At 37.2% G+C, this 14,072-nt stretch overlaps 1 protein-coding gene across 2 annotated transcripts in view; it reads left to right on the top strand.

Annotated features, from left to right (window-relative positions):
- FAF1 (Fas associated factor 1) overlaps nt 1-14,072 on the top strand; it is a 387,381-nt gene that overhangs the window by 287,139 nt on the left and 86,170 nt on the right. For both annotated transcript variants that reach the window (XM_004588662.3, XM_058681408.1), the window contains 2 exons: nt 6,786-6,922; nt 11,227-11,315. In XM_004588662.3, coding sequence (XP_004588719.2) covers nt 6,786-6,922; nt 11,227-11,315 — 226 coding nt within the window. The remainder of the gene's footprint in view (nt 1-6,785; nt 6,923-11,226; nt 11,316-14,072) is intronic.

Raw genomic sequence — 14,072 nt, 5'->3', positions numbered from 1 at the left:
CTGTCCTAATGCACTTGTTTTCTCCCCAACTGGAAGGTCTCTGTATTTTCTGCTATCTCTGCGTGGAATCCTTACTTGGAGTGTAAGTTCCACCCCTTCTTCACCTCTTTTGAGACTTTAATTGAATTCCAACTTTCTCATGAGACTTCCCCGAACCACTCTATGTTTCAACCTTCCTCTTTTCATTTTTTTCTTCATTGTCTAGAGCTCAAAGATATTTGAGCTATTTGCTTATTGTTCCATATCAGATGATATTGCATCAATACTAATGAAGCAAGTGAAAATTAATATTTACAAATTGGTCACCTCAGAATATTAGACACTTCATCCAGTATAGTGGCAATTGCCCAAAACATTTTTGGCGTGACTTCTTAAAGACCTTCCTTCAGAGAAAACTTACAGTCATGTAATGCAGTCCCCAAAACAGTCTTTCTCCAAGTGTGGCCACTAACTGCTTAAAATCAAAATCTCCTAGAGAGAGAATTGAAACCTCTTCCAAGATACAGTCCTCACCCCAGATCTACTGCATCAGAATCTCAGGGTGCAACTGAGGAACTTGCCTTTTAAATAAATTCCCTGGGTAATGCACAAGTGACCAAAGCTGGAGACCGCTGCCTTAAAGTCACTCTCCCAGCTTGCTCATGTTTCCCCAACTCAGTTTCAACAAACACTTAGAAGTACTTCCAGCAATCAGAGACACCCTCAGAGGACAAAATGGCATTTGCTAAGCGTGCTGATGATTCCCAATGGGAACTCTCAAAATGAGCTTAACAATGGGCTAGCCATGCAGACTTATGGAAATAGTGTTGTGGTGGGAAACAACACTTTTCAGCTGGCACAGTTGTGGTATACTTAACAGAGCTAGTGACTAGGAGACTTACTTCGTAAGGATCTTTATTTTCCAAAAGGGCATTTGGGTATTAACTAAAGATGTACTTGATGGAAAGTTTGATGTCTGTCTTAATACTCTTAATTTACTATTTAACTATTTACTACTTAACTGAACTCACTCTGGACACAGGGATGTGTGAACAATGGGACTTAATACCATAGCAAAAACTGCTTGTTTAGCCTCTGTTAGTTCCTTACACTGAAGTAGCTTCAGAAGAAGTAGTATAAGGTAACCAGTTGTACCTAAGAAAATACCTCAAATGATTTATAGAAATCTTCTATATAATTAAACATAATTTTTTCCGATGCAGTAATCACTTGTTTGGCATAAGTGATTCACATATTATCAGAAAGATTGGTTCAAGAGGAAGAATCAGAAATTTTGACTGCAATTTTTTTAAAGATTTATGCATTTTTATTTGAATGGCGGATTTTTACAGAGAAGGTGCACAAAAGTCTTCCATCCACTTTTTACTCCCCAAATGGCCATAATAAGCAGAGCTGAGCTGGTGCAAGGCCAGGAACCAGAAGCTTCTTCGGAGTTTCCCACATGGGTGCAGAGGCCCCAGTACTTGGGCCATCTTCTGCTGCTCTCCCAGGGCAAAAGCAGGAAGCAGGATGGGAAGTGGAGCCACCAGGACACAAACCACTCATCTGAGATGCTGCTGATGACATCATTCTCCCATAAAGTTGCCCAAACTTCCCCTGAGTATATACTTGCTCTTTAAATAGATCTTTCTTTCCTGCTCACCTGAAAATATAACATGGATTTAAAAAACAAATTAATTTTATTAAACATAAATGCATGAAAGAGAAAATAGCGACTTCAATTTTTACCATATTTAAATGTATAAAATTTTGTAATTTTGGGGGGCTGGCAGGGTGGCAAAGCAGACTAATCTTAAAGCTGCAGCACCGGGCCTGGCGGCGTGGCCTAGTGGCTAAAGTACTCGCCTTTGAACACGCCCTGGGATCCCATATGGGCGCCGGTTCTAATCCCGGCAGCTCTACTTCCCATCCAGCTCCCTTCTTGTGGCCTGGGAAAGCAGTGGAGGACAGCCCAAGGCTTTGGGACCCTGCACCCGCATGGGAGACCCGGAAGAGGTTCCTGGTTCCTGGCTTCGGAGTGAATCATCGGACGGAAGATCTTCCTCTCTGTCTCTCCTCCTCTCTGTATATCTGACTTTGCAATAAAAAAATAAGTAAATCTTTAAAAAAAAAAAAAAAAAAGCTGCAGCACCAGCAGCCCATATGGGTGCTGGTTCATGTCCTAGCTGTTCACTTCTGCTCCACCTTGCTGCTAATGTGCCTAAAAAGTAATTGATGGTAGTCCAAGTCCTGAGGTCCCTGCACCCAAGTGGAAATCCACAAGAAACTCCTGGAACCCAGGTTCACACTGGCCCAGCTTTGACTATAGCAGCCACTTCAAACTCAAATCAGCAGGTGGACGATCTCTCACTCTGTCTCTCCCTCTCTTTATAATTTTCACTTTTTAAAAAAATTTGTAATATTGCGTCATCTATCTGGCTTGGCATGGTAGCTTAGTGACTAAATCCTTGCCTTACATTCGCTAGGATCCCACATGGGCACTGGTTCATATCCCAGCTGCTCCACATCTCATCTAGCTCCCTGCTTATGGCCTGTGAAAGCAATGGAGGATGACCCAAAGCCTTGGGATACTGTGGGAGACCTGGAAGAAAACACCTGCCTACTGGCTTTGAATTGACTCAGCTCTGGCCAGTGTGGCTACTTGAGGAGTAAACCAGCAGACAGAAGAGCTTTCTGTCTGTTCTCTCTGTTGAAAAAAAAAAATCTGATTTTCCAATAAAAATAAAATCTTAAAAAATGTCGCATTATCTATTATTTGATTTCCTTATTTTCCAAATATTCGTACCCATGCTTTTATTTCTAAATGGAAAAAAAAAACTAATGATTATTTTCTTTTTTTAGACAGCAATTCTTTGATGTTGTATCTTACTTTGCAACCAAAAATGAAACAAAACTCAATATTAGCCTGTTAGGTATAAAATATCCCTTTAGTCCTGAAAATAATGATGATAAAAATGCTAAATGCCTTTATGCATTCAGTTGTAATAAAATAGCTACCACATTCTAGACACAAGTTTTTTCTGCATCTTACCTCATTTCATCCTTATAAGAAGACAAGTATTTTCAAGATATGCATTAATCTCCCTTTGAACTTAAGGAAGCCAGATTGAAGTATGGAAATCAAAAGCCCTTAAATAATTAGGCAGTTTCATGGTCTTTTTTTTTAATCATATGTACCTGCTTTTACAATGTTTGTGTAATAATTGTAAAATGTAAAATCATTCTCCCTGAATTGCTAGATTTCATTCTACATATATTTTGTATTTGAGTACAGTTTAGTAAAAATCAGTAACTTGTGGAATTATCTCTTTGATTGAAAGAAACAAAGTTGTACCCCGTTTTCAATTTTAAAATGCTTTTTCTGAAAGCTGATTTATTAGTAATCCTGATTTCCTTAACAAGAAGGAAAAGATCTATTTTTGCCTCAGAGACTAAAAATTTTACTAATGATTAATGTAGTCTAGCAACTAGGTCCTGTTTTCTCTCCAAACTTCAGATTACAATTATTTTATCTTTTTTAATAGCAAGAACTAGTAAAAGTATACTTTATGGATTATCAGTCATTTCCTTTCATTCATTTTCTCAATCCTTCTTTCTTCCATTTCTTCTTTTCCTCCCTTATTTTACTCCCCCATTAAAAACATTTTTGAACCTTTTCCTCTTGTCACAGGACTGTCATTAAGATTTCAGGAGTCCAATTATGTAGAGGCCATTTGTTCCTTTATGACATCTGACTCAAATGAACACCATGCACAGTTGCATTAACAATTTTGGCTCTAATACTAGACACATTGGCACACATCTACCTTCTCAAAAGGAAGAAAGTATTATTGCAAGAACCACACTTTTTTTTAATTCAATTTAAAAATGTTATATTTCAATAGTTCAGTAAAAAAAAAAAATTGTACAACACTCAAAGTAAACAGAAAGACAGCTTTCAATCACAAATGGCCCAGCAGTCACTCAAACTCTTATTTGTGGATGCTTGTTTAGCACACACCCTTGAATGTTGCACATAAATAACTAGCCCTGTGGTACAGCCTGGGTGACTTGTTTTCATTTCTGTTTCTCTTCTAATGTTACCAGCTGGATTTTTGCTACAGATAATGTGCTTTGGATGGTAACTTTGTGCTGTAATAAACCTGGGAAAAACACGCAAAACTTCCTGACTTTGAGAAAGATTTGATGACAGACAGTTTTGTGAAGTGCTACCTCAAGTTCTTCTTAAATATATTGGAATAATTGAACAATAGGAATTTTTCAACTTGGTGATATTCAGTGGCTCCATAGGCTCTCAGTGATTGTCCTTTGAAAATCTCAAACATGATTCAGATTTCAGGAAGTCGAATCGGATTACTTAAAAAATTTAAAAGTGCTGTGTATTTCTTAGAAAGGCAAAGCAACAGAGAAAGAGAGAGGAAACACTAGATTTTCCATGCACTGGGTCACTCCCAAGATGCATTCACCAGCTGGGGCTGGGCCAGGTTGAAACCAGAAGCCGGGAACTTCAGCTGGGTCTGCCACATGGGTAGCAGGTGCAAAGCACTTAAGTCATCATTTGCTGCCTGTCAGGGAGGCTGCAAAGTAGAGCCAGAACTCAAACCTAGGCACTGTGGTATGGGATACAGGTGCCTGGAACAGTAGCTCAAATATAGGGTCATTATACTGCTCATATTAAGTAAAAATTTAATAGTCTCTCTTTGATTAGAATTAAAGCTACTAGAGGTTTCAGCCTCACTGTGTGAACCCTGCATATTTTACAAATATTTCTGAAAATTTTAATCTATTTACCAATGCTCAGGAAAAAATTATCTTTCTATTTTTTTTAATAATTAATTGAATTGCTGTGTGCCTTTGAAGACTATAACCCTCTTGAAAAATGCGTTGTGTAGTTTTGAAATTTGTGTTATGTATTATCTTAAACCCCATAAGCTAGCTACATTTTCATAATTATTTTGGCTTTATGCTCATTTTTGCAAAGAGAATTCGAGGCAAAAGTATCTTGGAATGGAATTGTTGAAACCACCAAGCTCGCCTGCTTCTCCCTTACTTCCTTTCTTCCATTGATCCTTTCTGATTTTGGCAGATGGTCATTCTGTTTAGGTACTATTTAATATTGATTGTAAGACTAGTGCTGTGGTGGGCATCTATAGTATGATATCCATTTAATTGATTGATGTGAAAACAACAAAGACTTTCTCCCTTTCAGGGATATTTCCAACTGTTTTTGACATCTTTAATTTTAGAGGTTGTCAGTGAGCAGATCAGAGTCAAGACTGATTTTCATTATTTTAGAAAGAAGCATTAAGAAAAATGAGATCCTAACTTTCTCAGTCTCCTAAGCTACACAACCCAATTGATAAGTTAAAGCTACCTGGGTGTGAAATTTAGTATGGAGGCTTAGGCTTCTTGAGCATCTTTATCCCATAATAGTTGTGGAATGTGAAGATTTGAATTTTCATGGGGGCACTGATATTTCATGGCTGACAATGGATTTCTTAAGGCCTTTCATTTCAAATTGCCATGAGGTCTGGTTATTGCTGCTCTGGAGGTGTATAAGAACCTGCCCCCCAATGAACTTACCGCGGTGGTGCTAACTTGTCTTGACACTCTTGCCGACAGTTCTAGTGCCCCTTAACAAGACCTGCCTTCTATAGTCACAGCATGGGTTTTATAGGCAATTCTGCCTAAATTTCTGAGATGAATTTCTACAGACAGAAAATATATTGGCTTTAAAAATTAAGAGGTTTGATTCTTTTTTGAATTTGGATATCAAATGAATCTGAGAACATGACATTTTAATGCCGTTTGTCTTTTCAAATAGATTTACCTTCTAATGCATGTGACGACAGAACTTTGCTCATCAGCTAGAACATACATTTCAGAGGAGTTGTTACCTAAAATATTATCATAAGGCATAAGAAAATACACGATTTAAGTTGCCTTTCATGAACATAATTAAGAATTAATAAGCCAGGACCAGTGGCTAGTCCCCAGAATTTCCACTGTTTTGCCTTTTGTGACCTGTGTTATTAAAAGTCCATTATTTTTACAGACTTTATTAAATTGGATCTTATTAAAGCATTCTATATTTGCATTTGGTCTTTCATAATTCATTATTATTATGACATTTACTTTTTACCATCAGATCTGAAAACATATCATAAGCTACCCTTTTCTCTTGAAAGAAATGCTAATTTCAAACAGTCCTCTAATAGAAGAGAAAAGCTTTATCAGTTTTTTCATTTATTCCAGATCGTGTTAAGAATACTAATGCTAGACTTCAGTATGCTAATATCTCTGAGCTTTTTTGGTTAAAAGCTTAGAATTATTATTTTTATCCCATACCAAGTATGAAACTAGAGGACCTACTCCGACTGGAGAAAACTGAATCTGAAGTGCAGTTCGTAATTTGGAGACTTGTGAAAAGATCTCTAAATTTGATTCCTTAGGATGATTCTCACTGATTTATCTTTGTACCACACCATATTATTTGTCCTATTTAAGAAATTTTCTTGTCTTGAAATTCATTTGCTTTCTTCTTAAAATTTAGTTCAGCTTGCCATATTTCAGACTAAGAATCCTGTGCCTTCAGCCCCAGACACCCTTCAGGGAGTTCTGCCTTCCAGCATGATAATCATTTCCATGTCTTAAGATTTAGTTGAGAACTTAATATGGCAAGATTGTATTTATTAATATCGGGTAAGCCTTCTAATTTTTATGTAATTCGTAAAATGAATTGGTTACATGACAGTAAATTTACTTTGAATTGTTTCTCATTTTAGATTTCTGACAATGTGTAATAGACACTTTGGCAGCGTTGTTGCACAAACCATTCGAACTCAGAAAACAGATCAGTTTCCACTTTTCCTGATTATCATGGGAAAGCGATCATCTAACGAGGTGTTAAATGTGATACAAGGTAAGGATCATGTCACAAGAGGAGTAGAATCTTGTATATTGTGGTAATCTTGTGATTTTTAACTTCAAGGTTTGATAATATGTCTTTGTAGAAAAATATGTTATGTAGAAGACGCAGTGACTATAGTTCGCAAATGGAATTGTTCCTGGTGACGATTGTTTTTCCATACCTGTGTGGTCCCACGGCTAGGATGCAGCCCTGAGGCGTGACACTGTCAGATGCCTGTGAACATAACGATAGTGCATTTTCTTTACCAAAAAATCAGTGAATGAAATTTCTGCTTTCTGTGTGTTTTGTTGTTACTAATGGACTCTGGGAGTTAGTGTAAAATTCTCCTGTTTGTCAAGATACTTAAATTGAGAACTTTATGCTACCAAGAAAAAGATTTGTTACATGGATACTATCTGCAAGAAAGTCTAATGGTGAAGGGATAATCTGTAAATTCCAATACTTTTGAAACACAAATAAAACAAAACTCTGATACTTTGTGTTTCTCTACAACTAAAGAATAGTGTGAAATATAAATTGTAAACAGTGTTAGAGAAGACCTGCTGGTACTGGCATTGTAGCACAGCAAGTAAATCCACTCCTATGGTAGCGCTGGCTCCTGTCCTGGCTGTTTTACCTTTGATCCAGTACCCTGCTAATGGCCAGGAATCACATGGAAGATGGCTCAAGTGTCCAGGGCCCCTGCCACCTGGGTGGGAAACCCAGAAGAAACTAGCTCTTTTCTTTGACCTGGCCCAGCACTGACCGTTGCAGCCATCTGAGGAGTGAACTAGTAAATACAAGATCTGTCTCTTCCCTTCTCTTTCTGTTCTCTCTCTGAAGCCCGGACTTTCAAAATGAATAAATAAATCTTTATTAATAAAAATGAAAGAAGAAAGCTGCTAATGCAACTGATGTTGCACAGATTAAATGGATAATGAAGATAACACTTTATTGCTGTTTTCACTGTCAACAGTAATATTACAATAGCTAAGGACACTCAATTTTTGGCTGATAGACTCCAAAGGCACCCTAAAACTTGCAGGGATCTGCAAGGTCAGAATTGTTCTAATTATGTCTTTTATGGAAATCTTACTGCGTTAATATTTGCACTAGTAACTTTGGAGCAATGATTTGAAAAATCCTTCATAACATGTTACAAAACTATACCAGCAGTCATATTTTTCACTACCCTGTATTTAAAGTCTAACAAAGCAAAAAGGAGGTGAAGAAGAAATAAAAGAAAAGAAAGGTCATTTAAGAATATCCTTAGTGAAGCAACAAAAATGACTACTTTTATTAAATTGTACCCCTTTAGTTTGCGTGACACAGTGGGAGGTGTGGATAAAGCACTTTCTGTTTACTTGAGCTGAACTCCTTGCTTTTTTTGTTGTTGTTACAGAAGTGTTATAACTATTAATCCACCAATTAGAATGCCACATCCCATATCATTGCCTAGGTTCAAGTCCTAGATCTGCTTCCAATTCCATCTTCCTGCCTAATGCGCAACCTGGAAAGGCAATTGGTGGGAAGTCAAGTGCTTAGATCCCTGCACCAACATAGGAGAAGCAGATGGAGTTCTAGGCTCCTGGCTTGGCCTGGCTGAAGGCCAGGCGTTGTCAACGGCGACTGGAGAATGAACCAGAGGATAGCTCTACTGTCTGTGTCTGTCACTCTCTGTGTGTCTGTGTATCTGCTTTCCAAATTTAAAAAGTGAAAACTTAAAAAAATCAATTATGACTAATAGGTAAACTTGGTTTATATAGCTTGGTATTTGGTAGACATTTTCTCCAAAATAAGCAAAATATGTCTGTCACTTGTAAATGAAAGGACTGATTATATTTGAAACCAGTGATAAAATTTGAATTTCAAGCAAAAATTCATGTACTCTGCCATAATGGACAAGTGAAATGTTTAAAATTTATATATTTCAGGAGACGAACCATTGAAATAATGGTATTTGTCAAGCCCTACTTTAGGAAAAAAAAAACACTAACAAGGATACTTGCTTTTATTGTCCTGTTCATTTCATTACTAAGGCAAGAGACTTCTTTTCAGGCCCTAAAGAAAAACTCTTTGTGCTTGTATAATAGCCATATTTCATATGTTCTCATGAATTTCTCTTATAGCTATATTCAAAGCAAATAATAAGGAGTTAATGCACACAGGAAACAATGTGTATGAGCTATATTTCTGTTATATACTTGGATAGGGAATAAACTAATACCAAAGAAAATTGAACATTTAAAATACCTTCATAAAATTATCATCTGAAGGCAGCTGAAAGGGGAAAATATCAATTGGGCAAAAGATAAATAACATTTTTTCTTTTCTAAAGACAAGTTTATTTTTATTTGAAGTCAGGTTTTATGGAGAGATAAGTAAGGAAGGATAGATTCCATCCACTGGTTGACTCCCAACATAGCCCAAACAGCCGGAGCTGAGCTAGTCTAAAGCCAGGAGACTCAAGCTTCGTCAGTCTCTCACATGAGTGCAGGGGTTCAAAGACCTGTGCCCTTTTTCTGTTGCTTTCCCAGACAAATTAGAGGGAGCTAAATGGGAAGCAGAGCAGCTGGGGCTCATGGGATCCCATATGGGATGCTTGCACTTCAACCAGCTTAACCTACACCACAGCGATGTCCCCAGAAACAAAGTTTTCTTTGAAACTGAATTAATGGGCCTAGCATGGAAACCTAGTGGCTTAAGTCCTCGCCTTGCACATACCAGGATTCCATATGGGTGCCAGTTCTTGTGCCAGCTACACCACTTTCCATCTAGCTTGTGGCCTGGGAAAGCAGTTGAGGACAGCCCAAAGCCTTGGGACTCTGCACCTGTGTGAGAAACCTAGAAAAAGCTACTGGCTTCTGGCTTCAGATTGAATCAGCTCTGTCCATTGCAGCCACTTGGGGAGTGAACCAGCAGATGGAAGATCTTTCTTTTTTTCTTTTAAAATTGATTTATTTTTATTGGAAAGGCAGATATACAGAGAGGAGGAAAGTCAAAGAGGAGGATCTTCTGTCTGATGGTTCATTCCCCTAGCGGCTGCAACGGCTGGAGCTGAGCCAATCCAAAGCCAGGAGCCTCGTCCTGGTCTCCCATGCAGGTGCACGGTCCCAAAGCTTTGGGCCTGCTTTGACTGCTTTCCCAGGCCACAGGCAGGGAGCTGGATGGGACGTGAGGCTGCTGGGATTAGAACCAGCACCCATCTGGGATCCCGGTGCGTTCAAGGGGGGGACTTTAGCCACTACGCTATCATGCCAAGCCCCGGAAGATCTTTCTATCTCTCGTTTTCTCTGCAATCTACCTTTCCAACATAAATAAATAGATCTTAAAAGAAAAAAAGAAACTGAATTACTATTTGTTTGATCATAAGGTTTTAGTGGTAAGGATAGAATATTCTGAGTAAAGACTGAGCTGGCAGAAAGGGCAGCCTTCAGTCAGACTCATCTGGTTTCAAATCCTTGAGCCACCACTTAAGCAGCTTTGCCTTGTTTAGGTACATCACATGAGCCCTCTAAGGCTCATTTTCCATCTCTTTGAAATCTGAATTATACTAACCCCTTCACAGAATTGTACAGATTAAATAATGTATATAAAGTGCTTAGTCTAATCATTGACATAGAAACATTTGGCAGTTGTTATTAGTTAATAAGTAAGTATGTGTTGTTTTTTTAGAAAGACAGGGATGGATAAACAGATACGTTTATTTTTTGTTTTTTATTTCTTAAAAAGAGTTGCAGTGAGGAAGGAAGAGACAGAGAAAGAGGGGGAGATCTTCCATTTGGTTCGCTACCCAGAGGACTACAGTGGCTAGGGCTGGGTCAGGCCAAAGGAAAGAGCCAGGTGCTGCCTTTGCGTCTCCCGCATGGGTGGCAGATGCCCAAACACTGGGCCGTCTTCGGCTGCTTTTCCTAGTCACTTAATAGAGAGCTGGGTTAGAAGCAAAACAGCTGGGACTCAAACCAGGACCCACACAGGACACCAGTGTCACAGGCAGCTGCTTTATGTGCTATGCCACAAAACCAGTTCCTGATGTGTTTTTAACCTCATGGATTTTCACCTTTATCATTATAACGTCTCTTCAGATCTATTCTGTATCTTCCAGTATACCATTTTATTTTTACTATTGAACATATAAATCAGCTTCATTAAAACATGAAAATATTTTAACTAGACATTACCATACCAGTCAATATAGTTTACACTATAGTTATTCCTTTCAGATTACTTCTAGGATGACTATTTCTTTTTAACTAATTAGTTGAAGTTAGATATAATTATGTAAAGCAAGGTCTGGCATCTTTCTGTGTTGTCAGGTAACACGACAGTGGATGAGTTGATGATGAGACTCATGGCTGCAATGGAGATCTTCGCAGCCCAGCAACAGGAAGACATAAAGGATGAGGTAAGGCTGAACAGACTGCAACAGGATTTTGAATGTGGCGTTTGTCATGAGGTAAGGTATCTGAAGTCAGGATCATTTCTAGATTATCAATTTCACTTATGCCATTCTTTTTACCATTCTGCCAATTCACCAACCCAAGGCACAATAATCCATATATTTTCTACACATTTATATGGAATATTTTCTGTATATTTATGTACAGTATTTGTGCTTCTGTGGATTTGGGGTAGTAACAGGAGCTCAGTTTGAAAGAAATTAGTACACAGGTGTGTTTACAGAAAATACTACATGCCAGGAAATGAGGACTACTCTCTGGTCTTTATGATTCAGTTGTAAGCCCTTTTAGGTATTGAGACTCATTAACAATAAACACATTTTATAGTTGAAGATATTTCTAAATATTGTGAGAATTAGTAATACAGCTCTAGAATTCTGAATTTTGCAATATCCCATCTGTCAGATTTCATAGATAGCGTGAGCATTGAACTTCAAGTAAAATATAATAACAGCAGTACACTGTTAATGATGCAATATTCATCACTTACTAGGGATTTATAATGTGCTAGGCAATGTGCTGAAATTTTGTTTGTTTTGCATCTCTTCCTTCTGGATTATGGTCTCTTCTGGTGTCTTCTGTTAGCTTTACCCAGTCAATTGTTGAAAGGCAGGACAACCTCCCTGACAAAAAGCCATGTAGAAAGAACGTGGATCCAGAAGGACAGCAGGAAGATAATCCAGCACAGATTGTTATTATTATATGCACATTTCAGATTAGGAAGCTGAGATTGATAATTGAGAAAATTAGCCAAAATCATATATCCAATAGGTCTATATAATATTTTCATATAACCATTAGCTACTCAAGAGAGAAATTTCAGGATTTGCATAATAGCTTTAAGGTAAAATATGAAACAAATACTAGCATTTTTGGCATGAGATGCTAAATCTACATGTATTCATATTATTTCGCTTTTTAAATTTTGTGGAGTTTTTTTGTGAAAATGAGATTTACATAGAGCAAATACAGGAGAGTGTAATTTCTGAGCAATGATATGACGTTTTCAGGTGAGTATTGTTAATAGTACCCTAAGTAATACAAATGTCAAGCATATACACAATTTTAATTTAACCCTGTATTTTACTTTCTGTGCTTAACTGTCTTCCAGTAGGCTGTTTGTTAAGAACAGTAGTAATATCACATTTGTATCTCCTCAGGGTATGCCTTGGATAAAGTCAGCACTCGGTAATTGTAAAATATTAAGTATTTGAATTTTACCTGAAATAAGGTTCTGAAGAAAACCGACTTGGTCACAATGGTATAATCTTTGATGTGTCCCTAGTAGCAAATATGAAAATTGAGTGTTCTGCTGCTTGTTTAGAATTGTAATGCCCATTAGGTTTATTCTGTTGCTGTAAATTTTTTTTTTTTTGAGTTTTCTTAATAGTGTCTCATTTACTTTGAAGGAAAGGCAATCTGATATATGATGGAAAGATGTTTATCTGTTACTCTAAAAATTGACAGTGACATTTTGAAATAATGAAGTACTGTACTTAGTTAGGAATTTGTAATAATGGGTGTGTTGGCATTCAAGATTACATTTATCCTAGAACAGAGGCATTGATTGACAATAATTCACTAAATACATTCTTCAGCCATTTAAATCTTGAGTCTCATTAGTATCAGATTTACAGATTATGCTGTATAATAATATTGAATGCATGATATTTGCATGCATATTCCCAGTACATTCTTTCATCTTAATTTGTGCTCCCTATAATTCATTGGTAAAGAAATTGACGTTAATTCCCTTAATACTGAGCACAAAATTTAATATGAGGGTTACAGGAAATTTTGAGGCTCCATATAATTGAATTTTTATTGAAATTTAACTGTAAGAGGTAAGGCTTTGTTTTTAAAGTATCTTCATGAAAGTTATCAGCTTTTATAACTAATATTCATAAGCAAAAGCTATTCTAAGTTTAAAGGCTCCTTTGAACTATACTATATCATAATAATTTGGTATATGCTGAATATGTGACAAGAAACATTGTGTCTTAAAAGTTTTAGGTTTCTTTTTTAAAATTGCAAATAAAACATGATCTTAAATTTATAATTAAAATCAAATAGTGAAGAGATTTGGGTGAAGGCTTTCTAACCTGAATTTATTTAAGCTTAAATTTAGTATATTATACTTATCACTTCAATGATTCCATGGTATTACTTACACTATAAGTGACATGTTCCTTGGAGCCTGTGTTGTGGCACAGTAGGTTAAGCCACAGCTTGTGACGCTGGCATGTTTCAGTCCAGCTGCTCTACTTCCCATTCAAGTCCCCGATGACAATCCTTTGAAAACAGCAGAAGAAAGTGCCAAATGCTTGATTGAGTTCCTTCCACCCATGTGAGAGATCCAGAGGGAGTGCAGCTTGCTCCAGCCGCAACAGTGATAGCCATTTGGGTAACAGATGGAAAATCTCTTTCTCTCTCTGTCCCTTCTTCTCTCACTATCACTATACCTTTTTAAGTAAATACAATAAATCTTCTGTAAGAAAAAAATTTTTTAGTTGTTCACTTTAAATGGATTAATTGTATGGTGTGTGAATTACATAAATTTTTTTTAAAAGATTTATTCATTTTTATTGGAAAGCCGGATATACAGAAAGTAGGAGAGACAGAGAGGAAGATCTTCCATCCGATGATTCACTCCCCAAGTGAGCCGCAACGGCCCGTGCTGCACCGATCCGAAGCCAGGAACC

This window comes from Ochotona princeps, chromosome 2 (assembly GCF_030435755.1).
Source record: "Ochotona princeps isolate mOchPri1 chromosome 2, mOchPri1.hap1, whole genome shotgun sequence".
In the NCBI taxonomy this organism is placed as follows: domain Eukaryota; kingdom Metazoa; phylum Chordata; class Mammalia; order Lagomorpha; family Ochotonidae; genus Ochotona; species Ochotona princeps.
Note: the sequence above shows the minus strand (reverse complement) of the source record. Positions and strands in the feature narration are given on the sequence as shown.